The sequence below is a fragment of the Manacus candei genome, unplaced genomic scaffold (assembly GCF_025592945.1).
Source record: "Manacus candei isolate 608988 ecotype Guabito, Panama unplaced genomic scaffold, ASM2559294v1 h1tg000043l, whole genome shotgun sequence".
In the NCBI taxonomy this organism is placed as follows: Eukaryota; Metazoa; Chordata; class Aves; order Passeriformes; family Pipridae; genus Manacus; species Manacus candei.
In genome coordinates, this window is record NW_026138091.1 from 17,264,624 (window position 1) to 17,284,908 (window position 20,285).

Sequence of the window (20,285 nt, forward strand, 5' to 3'; positions counted from 1 at the left end):
ATTTGAGCCTTCTATGTATTGAACTACTGCTCTATTACATAGCCTTTAGCTGCTCTGTAGTCCCTCCTTTTCTATTGTTTCCTATTTTTCCTTTTTCAAAATGAGAATTGCCTCATCTGTAAACTTGCAGTTGCAGTCTGTCCTTTTCTATGCAAACCTACATTATTACAAACGCAGATTGACACCTCTGATACAGAAGACTTTTACAGGAAAAGGAACTTCCAAGCTGACCCTCAGGAAAGGGGAGTCTGGACTAAGAAAGGGGAGTGTTTTCTCATGCATTGGTAATAATCCAATTCTCTGTGGAGCTCTGTATGAAAAATGTAACAGAAGAATGCATGAATTTTGAAAAGCAAATAGGTGAAGCTTAGTAGTTTTGCACTGAAAAGTAGCTCAAGTGCAAAATACACACAGGCTTCATGTGGGATCTGTTTAAGAGAAGGTGGAACTCCAATAGCTCTGACAGACTTGACAAGTCTTTCTGTTTGAGCACTGCATTTTGGGTAACCCTAGCTGGACCAGGATGACTAGAGACTGATTTCAGAGGTTTCTGAATGGAGCTCGGGGAAAAGGAGGATTGAAAAACCATCTAATTGAATAGTAGATTTTGCAATTAAAAACTGCAGCAGCCTCATATTGTCAGAGCATTCAGACTTCTGACTGGAGTCAGAACTAAGGAAAAGACTCTTCCATACACAAAGAAATTACTTGGCCATGGGTATATAACATGGGCAGAACAAAGAAGGAGGATAAATCTTGCAAATCCCTAAAAAAACCCTTTAAAAGTTGCTGCAAGGTCATATTTTTATTTTATTGCTTGATTTCCCAAAAGATTGCAACTATACTTTGGGGGTAGAAAAAACTGATTTTCACTCAGACCTATTTGGGAGAGAGAATGCTGACATTTACTCACATTCTCTAAGCATAGTTAGCAGAGCTACATCTCTGAGAAACTGTTACATTTGCAGTAACTTCTACAGATCTGCTTCACAACATGCAGGGGTTTCATCAAGCATTCATTCACATGCTCTCTAAGACTAGTTAGTTAGATCAGGTTGTAAACTGAACTTGCATTTGCTGACTATCCATAACCCCCTCCATTGTTAGTCAAAGGACTTTACTAAAGCACTACCAAAAATCCTGCAAAGCCACATACCAACAGGGATATATTAAAGCTGATATAAAAGCCAATTCTAATCTCAGTCATTGATCATAGTTTGATTTCTCTAACGTCAGTTTATCATGGAATATCTGGGCAGAGACTTGGTCCCCAAATTACTTTTTACAAATAAGAAAATTGCATTAAAAGAATTTAGAAAATAAGTCTTCTCTTTCGGATTACGCAACTGTACATTTTGGGTTATTTCAGAACCTTGATCTAAACCTTTGGGTAGTATTTAACCCACAGATAGTGAAAAGGTCTTTGGTAACCTCCAGATCACACCACATATTTCCAGTGAACCACTGTGGGAATTTAATTCCCAAAGAGAATACAGAAACACCTCAGGAAAGCTGTGACTACCCGAGAACTAACTGAGGCAACTAAACCCTTTTAGGCCCTTCACTTTTAAAGGATATTAAACTCACACAGAAGAGAAACAAAGAGGATTTTGCTGGCCAAAAACTCATTCACAGAGCAGAGCTCTGGGAAGACATAGCAACAACCTCAAATACCTCAGTTTTTATTTTGGGGGAGGATTTCTGTTTGTCACACTAAAAAGAAGAAATAGGGCTAAAGACATTTACATGTCTCATGTCAAGCTGGATAAATTCAAAATCCTTGCCGTAAATCCCTAACTGCAAAATGAGTTCAAGCCTGAGCCTTGAGTGAATACACAAAAAGCTTAAAAAAGGATCTTAAAAAGCATAGTGATGCTTGGCTATGCAGTGGTATTTTTCCTGAGAATTTAATAATGTATTTGCCATGAGCCAAGTTTAAACCAGCTTTGCACCTCATGTAATGAAAAGCATTTAGGTCGAATGACCTCCCAGATTGGCTGTGTGATGACCATATGAGCCAGTAGGAAGGACATAGAGGTTACATTTGGGTATGTGCTGATTTTTAGTAGATTACATATCTATGGCATCTTATTTAAATCGGTTGTTCTCCTTACTGATTCACTGAGGAAGTTTCAGTCAATGATAAATTTCTGCTCCACTGTCATTTTCCATGCCCTGGCCTCAAGAAGAACTGCATCTGATCAGACTTGCACAGACTGAACCAAGGGAACAGACTCACTCCTCAGCAACTTATGTAGCTGGTACTTCCATCTGCTTTGCCACGGGAGTGGAAGACATCAGAATATGGAAGGAAGATTCGGAACTGTTTCCCTCGCCTTCTGAATTGCTCAGGAAGCATTTGGAGCCAAGACTCTCTGTCGGATGACTGTTTCACTCAAGTCAAATGTCAGTGATCAGTATGGAGTATTATGTGTCACTTCACAGAGCAACCACTGACCAGCTGATTTAAGATGATCAGGTAGATCATCCCATATTTACTTCCCTAATCAAACGGAACCATGATTATAATTAACCATAAGCATATTGCAGACTTTCAAAACCTATCTTAAAAATGTAAAATGCAAGTTTATATTTACATGAAACTGTTTTATAAAATTATGTTAAATATTTATGTTACTATTTAAAGTCTCACACACAAAAACATCCAGTCAAAACAACTTACTCCATATCTGACTTCAAAATATGTATGGTGGGACTTATTCTTTGCCACTTTCTTAACATTCTTGTGTTCCTCAGAATTAATACATTTCCATAAATTTATCCAGAGGATGGATTTCTAACTACACTAACAGACTGACATTTTCACTACATTTTCAGCCAATATTTTGTTAATAAGGGGAGGTTTTCCCATGTTACACTGAAAAACTTCATACAAAATGAATGTATCCAGGGAGATATATGTGTTAAGGTGTTTGCATAATCAAACAGCTTTTCTTCCAACATATTTCATACAGCTAGTTTATTCTCTTGTCTCTGTCCTTCTCATCACCAACAAAGAGTGTAAATAATGTTCTCAATAATAGAATATTATTGAATCTACACAACTCCTCAGATATGGTAATGATCATTTAGAAAAAAACACTGGGTTTACTTTTAAAAAGAGTTATATAAAGAGGTAGTTATACAGGGATATACAAGCTGACACTCTGGAAACTGATTTGGGACTGAGAAGATACTGAGTCAAGTCTAACTTCTGACCCTGCTTTACTGTCCTATTTTCAGAAGATCATGTTCCTTTCTTGTTTCATTTCCCATTCATTTCCCATTATTTGGAAGACTGAGATAATGACCTCTACTGAACAGATATATAATAAAAGAGTAAAGTACTTTTTGCCTGGACAATTTTCTCTGATGACTGATCTGGGAAAACTGGTATGAATCAAAACACTAAGAAGTTTAATTTATCCATAAAACATCTGGGTTACTTTGTGAAACTCCTCTTAGTTCAGTAAAAATACTCACTTATGTATGTAAGGCTCAGCGTTATTAGTAAAATCTCTGCATTGGCTGATGGAGGTGACTTACAGTTTCAGCGCTTTTATGTCTGTGAAAAGTCTTGCTGCTGAGTCATATCAAACTCCTGTAAGGAAGCAACCAAAAGGGCTAAAAGTTTATGTTGAGACCACTTCACCAAGTACGTTCCAAACTTGAAGGTTTTGCGCTTGATGTATGCATCTAAGTAGATCCTTTCATGTCAAAGAAACGGCAGGGCCATTCTTCCCTGCCTTTACCTCATTGGCATGTCTCCTTTTCAATTCAGGAACATAACAAGATCTTGAAAACATAACATTGTGAAATTATATATTCTTTGGCAAAAGATGCTACCTCATCTTGCCCAATTCTGACTTCAGCCATTTGACCAATTTCTATCAGAAAAGTCTTTGATGACAGGAATGATATTTTATGCTTCATATGCAAGATAGAAAACTGGGGCAGCAATGACTGTGCCATAGAGCTGAGGGAATCATTCAGAGTTAATAATTTATTTGCTGAATATAGCTTCCTTTCTTCTTTTTTGAACAGATGTGAAAAAGCATCTTCCTTTCAGCTGCAAGAGACACAATGGCACGCTTGAGTGGGTCACTCAGGGTGAGCAAGAGGCCACAATACACCTTGCACTGATGTAGCTTGCCTCCTTGATGAAGCCCTTTGAGAGCAAATCTTTAAATGATGACCCACCCTTTGGTGTATGGCCACATGGATTTGCTGATTTGTCACCCATCCAGGCTGACATGTAGGCTATAGAGCACCTGAGGAACCTGGGGTTCTCTGCTGCGTACACCTGAGACCTGGTTTGGGCATTCACAAGGCAAGAATCAATAGTGCAAGATTCATGTGTAATAAAAGGTACAGATCTGAACAGAAACCTGAGATTAGCTTAAAAATTCATAATAAAATAATAGTATTTATTTTTTTTAACATTAGCCAAATTTTCTCTGCAAATATACTGCAATTTACTACAAATGTGGAATAAAAGAAGACAGTGAAGACTAATTTGATTTTGACCTTTTATTATTTATCTGTAGCAACAAACAGAGATAGGGTTTTTGTTTGATGCACTTTTTTGTCTATGCGAATACAAGCCTTGCTACAAAAATCTAGCTTCGTAAATTTTCTATTCTACAAATATTTCTGCCCATGTTTGGTCACATTATAAGACTAATTTGACTGTGCATTAAGTTATGAATATAGAAAATGTTTGTAGGAACAGATGATGTAGATGATGATGATGATGATGATGATGATGATGATGATGATGATGGGTGACTACAGTTGCAAAGAACAGCAGGAGATTTTAGGCAAAGCATTGCAGCTAGAATATAAGCAGCATACAAGCAGTCATGTTTTCTTCTTTGTTCTCTGCTGGGCACACCAGAGCTTAGAACCAATAGCTTTTTGTTCATTTTCAATAACCGCATATTAGAACTCCGATATTACTTTCATTGGTATCATGCACTATTCAGTAACGATACATATTTTAAGCAGACTCTCAGTAAATTAATTTCCTAGAATATTCTTGGAAAAGTAGCACAAAACAAGTTAGAATATTGCCATGGAAAATTCAATGCTTCATTTAAATAAATATTTGCAAATTTCACCCCTTATTATCTGCTTAGCTATAATCATCTACAAAAAGGAAACTTATAAGTATTCCTTTTTTGGTGCATCAAAACGGAAAATTTTGTTAACACTTTTTAAGGGTTGAAAGTCTTGCTGGAAAAGGAACCTGAATTTTCTGAAACTCTTCCATGTATACAAATGTATATGTGTATTCAAATCATAGATACGTATCAAGAAAAAAAATATATTTATAGGTACACTATGTATAAAAATCTACACCAACTGAAGCAATAATAGAATTTCTGTAAAAGACCTATATAAACTACCTTGAACTATAAGTTTGGAAATCCTTTTGGAGACATAGTTATGGAATGGCTGCAGTGAAGACAAAACTACTGTTCAAATCAAGATAAGTATTACTCTTGAAAACTGGATTGACTGGAGTGCCTTCTGCTCTTTCTTCCTTTTTAGGTCCTTCAGCTGGTGGAGGTCTCTTCCTGTCACCAGCAGCAGCAGCCTTCACCAGAGAAATTAGCAATTGTGTCAACTTTGAAAACACAGAGAAATGTGTCTTTTGCCCCACAGAAAAGTAGGGCAAAGGACTATTTTGCTATGATCTACTGCAAGCATCTGCCAGGTGGATACATCAGGGACTTCCAGAAAGCCCCTTAGCTGCTTTACAGTTGTTATTCTATTCTGAACGCAGCAAATCACTGGATAGCCATAGGATCTGAGAGATGAGTATCAAATAAATCACAGCCACATTTTACCAATTTTGACCAAAAGTCTGGGGGTAACTGCACTATGTCATCTTTAAAATAACTTTTATCTCTTGCTGTAATAAATTAGAATATTTTTTAATCTCTTGTTGCAATATATTTAGCCTACCATTGATCCACTAACACTTAAAGTATGATTATTTTAAATGGTGATGACATTTTAAATTCTACTAATCACCAACTGTTCTATTTGACAAATGTTCTGGTTTGTCTTTTATTTTCAATGAAGCTTAAAATAAAAAATCTTTTTTTTTTCTTTCTGTCATTGTTTTTGCACCAGTATCATTGATGGTTTCATTCACGTCAGCACAACTCAGAAATGAGTTTTAGATGAGTTGAGCTGCTTTTGCTGACTAAATTTGCAGCAGCAAAGCGTAAAGCATTTCAAGTTCTACAAAAGCAGTCTTTTTATTACTTCTTTTTGAGAGACTGGTGGTTTAAAAAGAAAATAGATACACAGATTTCAATACACTCCTTTTTTTGGTAATCTCCACATAATCAGAGACTTCTTTGTACTACAAAATTATCAGACTTTATATAGATTTTATAGAATGTAGATAGATTTTTGTCATTTGGCACCTGCAAAACATGCACAGTAGCATATATCTAAATTGTACAGCTGTTACAGTCACACAAGATTGTCTCTATAATAAAGAAATTCAATATATCCAACCAAGCAATATATATGTATATCATGTTCATATATATGTATGTGTGTGTGTGTATATACATATGTATAGATACATTCATTCACATGAAATAGTTTTTTGCAATAGGTTTTGATGTGTTCTGTGATGTGTGCCTGTTCCCTCAGTGAAATTAAATGCACATCACACTTTGTCTTCTCAACTGTTGCACGCTGCCTAGTTTTCAGTTTGGCGCTGTCTAGGTATGCAGCTACAGATGGAAAGTGAGTATGTCTGATATGCTTTTCACCTGCCATAAAATGCCAAACTCCCTTCGTCATTTTGTATAAACAATTTGCAATTCATTTAGCTCTCACACAGGGAATTCCAAAATAACTCATTAAAATGTTTAATATTATCAGCACTGGATTTTAAAGCAATGAGAAAGGAATCCAGTTTTAGAAGATTTTACATGCTATAATTTCCAGATCTGTAACCTGCAGCACAGGATGAGGGATTAAAATTATGTATGAGGTTCTGTATTTGAGTCTCTGATATGACTTTTATGTATTGACATCTGGAACGAAAAGGATTAGTTGTATAATTTAATCCTATCAAAGACAGTTGTAGTTTTCCTTTTCTACACTGTGCTAAATGCACAGAAGCTTCATGCAATAGCGTATGACTATCTAACAGCAATTACACGGCATGGAAAGGATGGTGACTTAGGACATATGATATAAACAGCTTTGCAGCCCATCAGTAGATTACTTCAACTTGAGGCCATAATTCACTTTTCAGTACATGATCTTTTGCGTGTTTTATTGAGTAAGGAGCTTTTTAAGGCTGTCTTCTTGCTCTCACAGAATAACCTTCAATGCAAAGGGGTTTTACAGATATCTCATAAAAATCTTCTGGAATCTGTTTATCTATTTTTCTCTTAATGCAGTAGTATAATAAATATTGAGAGTAAAGAAGAATATACTGATACTACAAGTAAAAATGAGAAGCAATTACTTGCCTTTCTCTATCAACAATACAGAAGATAAGAATACTATCCTGAAATAAATTCTTAAGGTGGTAAAATTTAGATGAGATGCATGCCACCTTGCAAAGTGCCTTTAGAGAGCCTCTGCATCTTTCTTCACGTTGCTCCCTGGGGCTGATTCTTTACTAACACCGAGTAACACTTCATGTTGCTAACAGTCTTCATTATAACCTTGCAATGTCATCAAATATTCATATGTCATCCCAAGAATTACCTTTTGCTTCCTTACCTCATAAAATCATTAATATTTGTACACGTCAAATATCTAAAGATTCATTGGACAATAAATCAGTAGTTCATGCACAATACACAGTACTAAATATTATTAGGATTTCTTATTGTAGCTAGCAATAAAAGCTGCTCTTTACAGCTGACATTAGTAAACCTATTGGGTTTTGGGTTTGTTTGTGTTGTTTATGTTTTCCTGAACAATAAATAAGGGGATCTTTCAATCTTTTCTGTTAGATACAGGCATATGATAAATGGGAGGAAGTAGCATGTAGACAAAAGTGTTTAATTTTTATAATTTAGGCCTAAACTGTATTTGAGACTCTACATATTTAGTCTACTTTGAACACTGTGGGAGATGTAAGTAAGCATATAAGATTACAAATTAATCTTACTTACACAGTAGGAGAAAGATTTTGTGTCAAGAAGTAAGAGTGACAGAAACATAATAAGAACACTTATTAGCTTATTACATGTATTAGTTGCACTGTAATACATGAAACACTCAGCCAGTACAAAAATAGAAGTAAGCAGTGTCCAAGAAAAAAATAAATTTTCACATAACCATTCTGAAACTAATGCAGATGTTTCGGATGGCTCTTCAGGGTAAAAATACCTATTCATGAATGTAACATTAATCATGTAATTATTGGGGGTATTAAAGCCTAAAAAACATTCACTTTCACAATTATAGACTTAAGCAAACAGCACAGCACAAAGCTGCAAGGGAAGCATGCACATTTTGCTTTAGATAATGATGGATTTTCTAAGTGGTTACCATACTCTGCAAGTTCCTTTCCTGAGACAATTCTCACTATGGAAAAGTTCTTGTTTATAGACTGCAAGAGGAATCACGAATTTTAAAACTGGGCCTTTGTCCTTCAGTAGGATTTCTGCACTGAATATCCCTGTGCCCACACCAAGCCTTGCTGAAGCTCACGGTACTTACAGGAACAGCAAATTTTGTATTAGCTGTTTCTACAGACTCAAACCAAATGGAGGATGAAATTTTAAATTTCTACTTTAGCAGAGAAACCTGTATCACAGCCTAAATTAATTAGTAAGTTCTGAAAAATATACAGCAAATAGGACATCTGTGTTTTATGACCTTTTTCTTCTCTGAAAAAAAACCCAGCCTTTGGGTTGAAATAACTTTTAACAGTTTTGTCTGAAAGGGAAAATCTGAAAATCTCAGGGGGTTAACATTTCTTTTTTATTGTTTTGAAATTACTTTTTGCTTTGTTTAATGCCAAAATTGGGGAAAATTTAAAAAAATAATGTAAAATTTCCAAATGAAAAGTTTTTACTAAAATTTTATTAACATGTTAATTTGTTTTCATTCTTCTGTTTCAGTGGCACAATCAGTGAATTTTAGCTCTGGGGTCACATACAACAGTGCTTTGGTGTTTTTTTATTTTTTTCTGTTCAGGCAGTGAACTGAAAAAGAAACAAAAGCAATTATTTGCAGCTCTACTACTCTACTACCAACCATAAAATCTTTTATTTGAAAAGCTACCTGCTTGTCAACTACATATCCAATACAAAACAGAGAAAACCAGAAAGCAATAGCAGTAATTTATCTACCTTTACAGTTTTACCATGAAAAATGTACTTCTCTATAAAAACTTTTTTAGACCAAGCTTGAAATGACATAAACGTACATTTCCTACTTTTCTATGAGTGTATGCATGTACAGCTTTCTCCATCTGTCATTTCTATTTTATGTAGAGTCATGATATTTACATTTCAACAAACCAAATGGCAAAATATCTATTATTCTACATAACACTGGATTTTGTAATTTCCTAAAAGGTTGAAGGTATTTAACCAGATACTGTATTTGAGCTTTCCATATGCAATGAAACACAATTGGAGATTATGAACTCAGAAGAAAGGAGGGAGCACTTATGATGTGACATTATAACTTGAAAAAAAAAGAACATGAGTTCTTTACTGCACTTTGGTCCTGTTAGTCAAAGAAAAGAGATCAGGAGAATCTTTATGATAGAAAAGGTGTTTCTTTCATAGCAGAAAGATTTCTTCAGTGATAGAAATTACATTAAACACTAATTCTACCTTTGAAATAAGCATTTTTCATCACAAATCAACAAATCACTGTGATAACAAATAACCTATACTGTGCTTGTTTTTTATGATAATGTTCTGTTAAACCTCCACTGCATTAGACTTGCACATACCCATACATGCACATAAATCTATTACAAAATGTTTTCCCGAGATCCCCACAAGCTATAAAGTGCTTAAGCTGACATGGACTAGGGTCTAAACAGGGGATATGCCTCTAAAGAGCTGATGTTCAAGAACAGCTGCTGATCTACACACACTGCTGGCTAGTAGTAGCAATTATTTACATTAGTATCTCTGGAAAAAATGAAGAGGGATTCTCACTTCTCAATTATAATTCTTTGATGTAATTCAGGGTTATGGCAACAAGGCAAAAGCAAACTTTGTCCTATTCTTTGTAACTGTCCAACGTAACCAGAGTTTCACCTAAAGGCAGAGAAATGTGGAAGTCCACAATAAAGAGAATGGAAGAGAATGTGTCCAGATATCTCTTTTCTTGAGTAAGCTGGCTAGAAATTCTCAGAATTAACATATTAAAATAAGGATAGATGGCAATCTGTAGCCTGGTTTTGTAGGTAATTGAGTAAATTTCAAAATAAAGTGATTTCTCCCTTCATTCTGTCTGTCAAACTCACAGTAAATCTCGAATGTTATTTTAGAGGGGTAAAGAGACTTAAGATAAGCAGGTTTTATAATTTCATGAAAACTGGCAAGTGGATAGAGAAAAGACACCCTATTATTATTCGTTGTGAAAACAGCTAATGAGATCACCCTTCCTTAGACATGAGACAGGCAGGAAATCAGAAATCAATGGTTATGCTGCACACAGTACTACTCTTTTTTTTTTTAAGCTTTCCATGTTACATTATCTTCTGCCCTAATTGCTGTAACCAGAGGATGAATTAGAAGAGTATGGTATGGGGTTTGGAAAGATTGATGTCCCATCTAGACAACATTTTCATTCAGCATAACAGCTAAAATTAGATGACAAAGCTCATTGTGAATTATATGAACAGTTTGCAGAGGCTAATGAGAGCAGAGCAGAAGCTGCAAATGGACTTTGGCCCTTGCAGAACCCTCATTGATTTTAGGACCTTTAGCTAAACAAGTGGTTTTAAGTTGTTTCTTCTAACAGAGCTGTATTTCTAGAAATGTCCCTACTGCCTGGTGTTTCACCGTTCTGCTTTCTGTTGCTTTAATGTGAATTAGATTGAACAGATCTTTCTTTAAAATTCATATAGTGTATGTCAAATATCTAGACTGTAATTGCTATAGTCTTGAGACTATTTTATGTTGTATCATATAGCAGTCCTTTCGAGTGACTGAGCAATGCTATGTACATAATTGGGAGGAAACTAAAGATCTGACATTGTGATCATTTGGTTCCTTATGATCTTGCTTCAAAAAGGTCATAATTCAATTTAGATTTTTTTTGCTATTTATGAACAATGAAACTACAGCGAGATAATGTTTTTAGTTGGTAAACAAAGCCACAGCCTCCTTATGAAACAAGTATGATTTCATTGAAACATACTTTTAATTTGGACAGCAATAATTTTGTGCAAGCTGGCAGACTGTCTTAGCAGCATAACTTATAACTGAATAACCTGTTCTGAAATCTGTCCTCGAGGTGAAGTATTGTTAATCAAGAAATAAAATGTATTTTTTAACTTTGTGATCAAGCTACATAATTAATAAATCTAATGTCTCCCTATGACATGTATCTTTTGGAGTATGTAGAGCATAATGACACTAAATTTAGGACAGTTTTGAATTGTAATGTCTTGATTTTATGCCTGCTATGTCCAAATGACATCCACTAATAACATAACATCAAGCCTAACTAACATGTTTCCCAGAACTTGTAAACTGTCCACTCTTCTACCCCAATTTATGCTCCAGGAGAATAAAACTGTTATGAAAAAAATGCTAGCTTTTCTGATTTTTTTATTTGAAAATTAATTTAATGAAAAAAAATCATGCGTAAAGTTTCAATTTTGTAGACAGACTACAAGACATTTTATTTCATCCTTTCTCTCTGTTGGAAACTTGGACTCAACACTCACTACAGCAATGCCACCAGGAACACTACAAAAAAAAATTACTTCCTCCCTAAGTTGGAAAAGTAGCTTGCTATAAATTACTGCTTTTTCATTGCTGTTTATGCAATTAGAAAGCAATCATTAACATGAAAGAAGGTTTCTATTTCCTGTTCTGAACTCTGGTACAGGGGCTATTAGCAATTACTGCCATAAAAAGTGCCCCTACAGGCAACTCTCCAGATATTCTCAGTTTTGAAGAGTTACCAGCTTCATGCCAGTCTGCCTGACCTCAGGCTTTGTTCTTCGCCAAGAGCTGGCTGGACTAAGGAAGTGATTTTTAATGCAAGATAATAACTTTATTCTATGTACTAACTTCTGAAAAATGCTCTATATTCATCTGTGCCAGTGAATGACACATTGTTTCTGTTAACTATAATTTTTGCACATATTCATCTCTTTCATGTAGGATTCCTATAAAGCTGCTGAAACTTGAAATGGTGTAAGTTTTGCTGGAACAGAAACCAGTTATTAAAAATGGGTAGGATACAATTCCAGTTGCTCTCAGTCAGAGCTGTGCTCTTTGGGCACTCTCCACCCTCCAGAGCAGAGGCAATTCAGTGACAAAACAGTTTAGAAAGAATTCGCAATATAAGAGAGATGGGACTAATTAGGCAAGGAGGCATTGATCGTTGTGAGGCTTTTGCAGGAGCAGAGGAAGGTGGCTGGCATCCAAGCCCTACATTTCCTGGAATACAAAGAAAAAGGAGTACCTAAATTGGTAATGTTTGGATGCAGATTGAAAGATTGCCATGCTGTATTTTATATAGAAAAGAAAATAAAAGAGTTAAGTCAAAAATAAGATGTTTTTCTTTTGTTTGTGGAGTGAAATGGGAGTACTTGATGACACTGGAGATTCTGCATATGACTAGGAATGTGGCTACAGTGACATGGAATAAGTCTGGCAAGAGGCACCCTTGTCAAAGAAGACTTCCCAGAGTGCTTCAGCACAACCAGGAGTCTGAACTCTAGTAGTTATTAGTTTCCTGCATTAATTCACTGTTCGTTTATTTTTGTAAGGATGTGATCTTAAAGACACTTGAAGTCCAGAGTAGTTTCCCTTTGACTTAGCAGACTGGCTTAGGCTCTCAGTCTCAGGAACATTCTGCCTAATGTAAAGTATCTAAGACTCCTAATTTAAGGACCACAGTCATCCCAGAATACCTTTTATAGCCAATGGATACCTATGACAAAACATGAATTCAAAATGAGAAATATGTATTTATATAAAGTAAAATTTAAAAGTTTTTATTTACCATTTCATTGATGGATGACATATTACTAATTTGAAAAGGAATTCCGAGAGCCTAATATGACTAATACATAGTTTAGGATAATTAATCTTTTATATAGTATCCTGTATATCAAGAATAACAAATATAATTACTACATCAGTATTTGTTGGTTTAGAGCAGATAAAGTACCAATATTTGAGATCAAATCAGTTGCTTCTTTGGAAGAATGTAAGGTTTTCTTGAGATGATTCCAAGTGCTAACTTAATGTCACCTTAAGAAAAAAAGAAACCACAATGCTGACAGTTCTGCCTTCATATTTCATCCTCTAAATCTGTAACAAAAACATAAAAAAACTTTTCCACAGAAATAAGGGTCTTTTTCTAGGTTAATGATGGCTATACTAACTCTCAGGTTGATTTCAGAATTTAAAAGAAATGGTGCATACTGTGCACTTCCCCCCACAGTATGTCTTAATCCCTGACTAGTGAGAGGTCATTTTTTAATGTCCAGAGCAATCCATTTCTCTATATAGAAAGGATGCCAAACAGAGTGACCTGAGCCTATTTTAGCAAACCCCCAGAAAGATGGTTTTATGTCTTGGGAAAATTATCAAAAGCTTCCCACTTTTTCTGTCTGGCCATAGCACAAAAAGCAGCTAGATTTAGACAAGAAAAATCTATGGAGGTGAGGAAACTGAAGACTACGACTCTATATATTTGGGCTGATTGCAAGTTTGACCAAAGCATTATTTTTTTTTTATTATTTGCAAGGTAGAATCAAACATCTTCCTCTGTGAGACACATTCTTAATCTCGTGACCCAGTTCTTCAGTGAGGTTGTGAGCAGCACTCTAGAAATCCTTACAGACTTTTGCTACTTAGAAGGTCTCAGGAATGTTCCCTTCATTTAAAAAAAAAACCCTTTCAAAACAAAACAACAAAACCCCAAACCTCTTCTGCTCAGACTGAGAAGCATTCAGACCTTCAAGTAAGCAATATATGAGAAGAGGCAGATCAGTAGAATATCCTGCTAATGGTAACCAGAATGGGTTTTGAAAGAAATGTTTATATTTTGAAGAGATAATCTTGGTTCTATAAATAAATTTTAAAAATCCTTTCCATTGGTTGACCATATAGTAGATAAATATATGGGGTTTTTTTATGGAAGGTGTTCTTACTAATCCACAAGGTGAAAAATAGCATATATTCAAAAACCAGTTATCTCCATATGATTTTATGCACTTGGTACTGAGTGTACAAAAAAATTAATATGAGAATGAAGGAACTGTGAAATTATCTTCTAGTCTAAAGAAGTAGCAAAGAAAAAAGTTAGATGTATGGCTGAATCCTGAGGTTAAGGCTTACAAGGTGGTTTTAAATATCTGTAGTGTTCTTTTCTCAAAAGGAAAGACCAGTGACTTAAACTAAAGGAATTAAGAAGAGGGAATGTACATGTGCATTCAGTCTATAAGGAAAATTTGTGGTTTCAAACATTCTAAATATTTCTAAAAATAATTAAGAAAAAATGAAATGTATTAATGTAAACTTATGCATCATCACTGTTATCTTCTTTAATCCATAGAGAGTTCTTTGTACCTCATGACTTTGGAAAGAATTAGAAATAGCTCATATTAGAGTCCGTTGTGCATTCCCCTTAGAACCACTTTCTTCTTTTCCTACAATTACTAGGATTTATTTTCTTTGCTTGAAAATAGGATTTTTGTCTAATTTGAGTCCTTGCTATTTAATTCCTACTTGAAGTCATAATCCTCCCTGTCACATCACACCAATCTCTTTGTAGCCAATTCTGATTTCACAGGCAGGATTTTGACTTAGGAAGAACTGAATACTTAGGTACACTTTACATACCAGAACTTAGTCTTCCAGAAACATACAAAATAAGGAATGTTGCAGCCACATAACTTCAAGGCACTAGCTGTGAAAGTTTGAGCTCCTGTTTATCACTTTTCAGTAGTATATTAATTAAGAAGTTAATAGAGTATACTGTTTTCTTTCCAAGATTCTGCTTCTGAGAGATGCCTCTCTGATACACAGGCTGTCCACAAAAATTTAAGGTGAGGTGACCATTTTTCCAAGCAGTCAGTGGTGTCAATAGAGATGCTTCCCCCCTATACAGGGAAAACCCTGTGTTGCAAGACTTCTATTCTGGAAAAACTGCAAAAGAAAAAAGCAACTGAAAGCAGTAATTGTTTTCTGTAAAGCTAGGCATATTAAAAATGTAAGAACAGTTATTAATTGCAAAAAGAATCTATAGTTGAAAAAGAAACTTCTTGATTTTCAGGAAAGGAAGTCCTGTATTGTTGTCTCAGTGCTGAGCTGACAGGATCATAAATTGCGCTGTATTAATTGCTACAGGACTACCTTTCTGTAGCATCAAATAAAACTCCCTAATCTTTCATATGGGAAAAGAATACTCACATCACTGAAAGCTCAATATCTGTAGTTGACCCACTGATTTCAATTTAATGGATTTATAGGATATCATGTACTGAACTGTTGAAATAGAAAAAAAAACCAACAAAACAACAAACAAACAACTTCGGGAAACATACAGAAATTATCCTTTATTTTATGTGATATTTTATTTCAAGTGACTTGATATACGCGATCATCATCACATATTTTACCAGGTTAGGAATTGCACTCAAACACTACTAAAACATCTTCTCTCTGTACCTTCAAGCATTTCTTGTAGGAGCAGCTTAGAGACTACAGTACTGCGAATGTTTATCTTAGTCTGACCTTAGTCAGAAGCAAATATATACTGAAGCAGAGCATATTATTAAAATATAGAAGAGAGTTAACTGTCAAGCTTCAGTGTGTATTTGGTTTATTTTTGTTTGTGTTTCTTTGGCATATACCTGAAGTAGGTTATCAGAGTGGAAGGTTTGGTTATAAGATCTTCACGTACGAACGAACCTATTTAATCCGTGCTTCTTTCGGAAACCTCTTACTACCAAACGGAAACACACGCAAATCAGAAGGAGGAATACCTTCTGGTATCTTGTTGCAAGTCTGTGAAGAAAAGGCGATTTAAAAATCTTGAAAAATACAGATCGTTCCCTCTACTTATCGGTACTAACAGAGCGCCACCCGAAACTCGGGAAATTACGTGCCCGTCTGCCGCGGAGATCCAGCGGTTCCGCGAACTCGGCAGCGGCTGGAGGCGGCAGAGCGGGGAGTCCGGCGAAGGGATTCGGGGCGAGGGGCGCGGGGGGCGCGCCCGCCCGGCCCCGCAGCGGCTCCCCGGCGGGAGCTCACTTCCCGTCATCCACGCGCCATCTAGCGTCGGGAAAAGGGGGGCGGTTTGGCACGGGAGCGGAGCGGAGAGGAGGAGGAAAAGGCTCCCACACCCGTCCCAGCTCTCGCCGTTCCCAAAGCTGGTAAGAGCCATTTGGATATTGCAGCCAGAACTCCGGAGTGGCTCGGGGCGGGTCGTGAGGAGCATCGCCACGCTTCACTCCCAGGCATCTCATCTCCCCGTCTTTTAGTGAACCGTTCCCCTTCCCTTGAAAGCAGCTAGCGCTCCCCAGAAATCCCCTCGGTACCTCACCTTAAGCCATCGCCGCCGCCCCGATCCCTACCCAAAACACCGCGAACTCCAAAGGGTCTTTACGCCGCTGCCGGCGGAGGGGTTGGACCGCGCGATCCCGGCCCTGCAGAGACACACACCGACACACACCGACACACACCGACACACACCGACACGCACCGACACACACGCACACACACCGACACGCACCGACACACGCACAGACACCGACACACAGGCACGCACACAAACACATACACACGCACACGTAGGCTCAGCCGCGCTCCCCGCCTGCCCTGCCGCCGCCGGCGTAGCCGCCCGCAGCCCCTTTGTTCCGCCCGCGGAGCGATGCCCTGCCCGCCCGAGCTCCCCCGCGCCCCGCTCCGGCACCCGGCGCCGCCCGCCCCTGCGCCCCTCGCCCGCGGGCGGCGGCGGGGTGGCATGGCCCGCCCGCCGCGGGGGAGGCAGCGGGAAGCCCCTTCCCCGCCCCCGGCCGCGCCAGGGCCTCGCCGCCGCCGCCCGCAGCCCGCGGCAGCCCCGCGGCAGGGCAGGGGCAGCGGCCGCAGCCGCAGCCGCGCCTGACAGCGGCCCCGCGCCGCAGGATCCGCGCCCCGCAAGGACGTGCTCCGCCGAGCTGCCAGGCGCGATTACGTTGTTTTTTCCCCCCACCCACCCCTTGAACTTGTTGCTTGGCGCTCGGCTGTGGCGGAGGGGGGTGGGGGTGGGGGAAAGCCTTATTATCGATGTCCCTTTGGATGCGATCAAGCTTTCTCAGGAGCAACTACTTCCTCGCCGTTCCCGGCGGGGCGCGGAGATCTAGCAGCAGAGCCCGTATTTCCAAAAGTCTCTATGCAACTGAGCGCTCTCGCCAGACTTTCACAGGTAGGTGCCGCAGGCTGGGCACGTCCGGAGGGATGCTAGAGCTGACCCGAGGGGAATGGGCGAGAGGAAGGAGGTGGGGGGACGAAGGGGGGCATGATCCACCGCCGACCGCTACGGCACCGCGCGCCTCTGCCCCGCGCCCGCCTCCGCGGCCCCCCGCCCTCCCCGGCCTCCCCCGCCGCCAGGGAGCCCCTGCCCCGCTCCCACTCCACGGCCAACCTCCCCCGGCTTCGCCTTTCGCCGCCCGCTCGGGCGCTCCCGGGGATGCCCCGTACACTCCACCTTCTGCGGTCGCCTCCAAAGCTCCCGCTCCTACCCCCGCCACGACCGCCGGGGCTCTGCCCGGCCCCAATGCCCCGTCCGGGGAGGAGCCCCGCTCCGCCCGCTCCCACTCTGTGGGGCGCTCCCCGCTGCCGGCGCCCCATCCCCGGCATCCCTGTGCCCTTCAAAGCATTTCCTGCACAGAAAACTTGCCTTAAAGTTTAATGCTGCCGCCCGGAGCTCCTCCCCCTGCCCCGCCGGCTCCCCCGGCCCCTAGCCGGGGTCTGGAGGAGTCCCCGGGGCGGCGATAAAGGTCAGGGAGAGAATTCGTCCTGTCGCTGCTCCAAGGCTGCCGCCGGGAAGGGGGGCGGCCCTCCCGGCCCATCCCCTCCGCCCCACCACGGCGAGCGGCGGCGGCGCCTCGTTGCAGCCCACCCGGGAAGGGCTCCGCTGGCTGCCGCGGCCCGGCTCCGGCGGCGGGCGGGGAGCGAGCGGAGGAGGGGCGGAGGGATCGGCTGCATCGCGCGTGGAAGAAGATCTCCTTTCAGGTGGCTGCACAGCTGCACCAGAGCTACTAGCCAGCTCCAGGGTCTAGTGCTTTGAGGACCCTTGCTTCCATCCAGGGGCCTCGCATGGAGACCTTGTATCCAAAGGATCTAGCCGTTAGAGTACCTGTCTTGAATACATGGATTTCCAAGTGCCCTCATTTATTGCTCTAATTGTCTGCCCAGCGCCTGGAAAGCATATTCTGGGGTGAAATATGGGAGGAAACGAAAAGGAAGCAAACAGGTTTTTGATGAACACTGAAAATCACAACAGTGTTCAGAAATTCACTTGCCTCAAAAATGTGTGAGCATTGGTATTTTTCTTTTCCCTCTCTATTTTAGTGGCTGGACCAGAACTGTCTCTAGATTGACTCCCTTAGCTGTAATAGGTGTTTGGAACCATGGCAGCAGGAGTAGCAGCTTGGTTACCCTTTGCCAGGGCAGCGGCCATAGGATGGATGCCAGTGGCCAGTGGTCCCATGCCAGCTGCTCCACGGCAGGAGAGAAAGCGAAGCCAGGATTCTCTGATTGTGCTGAATGTGAGTGGCATCCAGTTCCAAACGTGGCTGGACACCTTGGAGCGCTACCCTGACACTCTGTTGGGCAGTTCAGAGCGGGACTTCTTCTACCACCCTGAGACACAGCAGTACTTTTTCGATCGGGACCCTGACATTTTCCGCCACATTCTCAACTTCTACCGTACCGGAAAGCTTCATTATCCCCGCCAGGAGTGCATCTCAGCTTATGATGAGGAGCTGGCCTTCTTTGGTATCATCCCTGAGATCATTGGTGACTGCTGTTATGAGGAGTACAAGGATCGCCGACGTGAGAATGCTGAACGCCTGCAGGATGATGCCGATCAGGATCATGTAGCTGAGAGCTCCCTACCCTCAATGACAGCTCGTCAGAGGATGTGGCGGGCCTTTGAAAACCCCCACACTAGTACACTGGCTCTGGTCTTCTACTATGTCACTGGTTTCTTCATTGCCGTCTCTGTTATTGCCAATGTGGTGGAGACAGTGCCCTGTGGGGTAAGCCCGGGTCGCATCAAAGAGCTACCCTGTGGAGAGCGATATGCAGTGGCTTTCTTCTGTCTGGATACTGCCTGTGTCATGATCTTCACCGTTGAATATCTCCTACGTCTGCTGGCAGCCCCTAGTCGCTACAAATTTGTGCGCAGTGTCATGAGTATCATTGATGTGGTGGCTATCATGCCATATTACATTGGCCTGGTTATGACAGATAACGAGGATGTCAGTGGGGCTTTTGTGACACTAAGAGTCTTTCGTGTCTTCAGGATCTTTAAGTTTTCCCGCCACTCACAGGGTCTGCGCATCCTGGGGTATACCCTGAAAAGTTGTGCCTCGGAGTTAGGCTTCCTCCTCTTCTCGCTCACTATGGCCATCATCATCTTTGCCACAGTCATGTACTATGCAGAGAAAGGTTCATCAGCCAGCAAGTTCACCAGCATTCCTGCAGCCTTCTGGTACACCATTGTCACCATGACAACACTGGGGTAAGTGCAGCTGGTGTTTGGTTACAGCCAACATTTCAACAAGTGTATTGGCACAAACGGAAAATACTCAATTTAAAAAGATGTTGATAGAAAAAAATGCGAGGGTAAGTTTTTATTATAGAACTTTATGAATACAACTTGTCACTTCTTTCCAAGTGTTTTACACATGTAAAGGAGTTAACAACATTGCTGAAATTAAAATAACCGAAGCCTCAAAACTGCAGAAAAAATGAAAAAGCAAACAACAAAACAAAGCAAAAAAAAAAAATCTTGAAACTCTTTGGTGTTGGACAGTGTAATTGGAATACTTTATGAATACCTGTGAGTTATCAGTGTATTTTGATGTA

General features: G+C 40.0%; 1 protein-coding gene and 1 long non-coding RNA gene across 3 annotated transcripts in view; one reads left to right on the forward strand and one right to left on the reverse strand.

Moving 5' to 3' along the window:
• The window catches only part of LOC127474598 (uncharacterized), a 702,069-nt gene that overhangs the window by 293,466 nt on the left and 388,318 nt on the right, over positions 1-20,285 (reverse strand). The window lies entirely within an intron of this gene.
• The window catches only part of KCND2 (potassium voltage-gated channel subfamily D member 2), a 270,977-nt gene continuing 267,168 nt past the window's right edge, over positions 16,477-20,285 (forward strand). The window contains exons 1-2 of one of the 2 annotated variants that reach the window (XM_051795503.1): positions 16,477-16,585; positions 18,765-19,938. In XM_051795503.1, the coding sequence (XP_051651463.1) occupies positions 18,824-19,938 (1,115 nt within the window). In that variant the 5' untranslated portion in view covers positions 16,477-16,585; positions 18,765-18,823. Of the gene's footprint in view, positions 16,586-17,278; positions 17,617-18,764; positions 19,939-20,285 lie in introns of those variants that run through there. The other variant, XM_051795502.1, reaches the window with a different exon arrangement.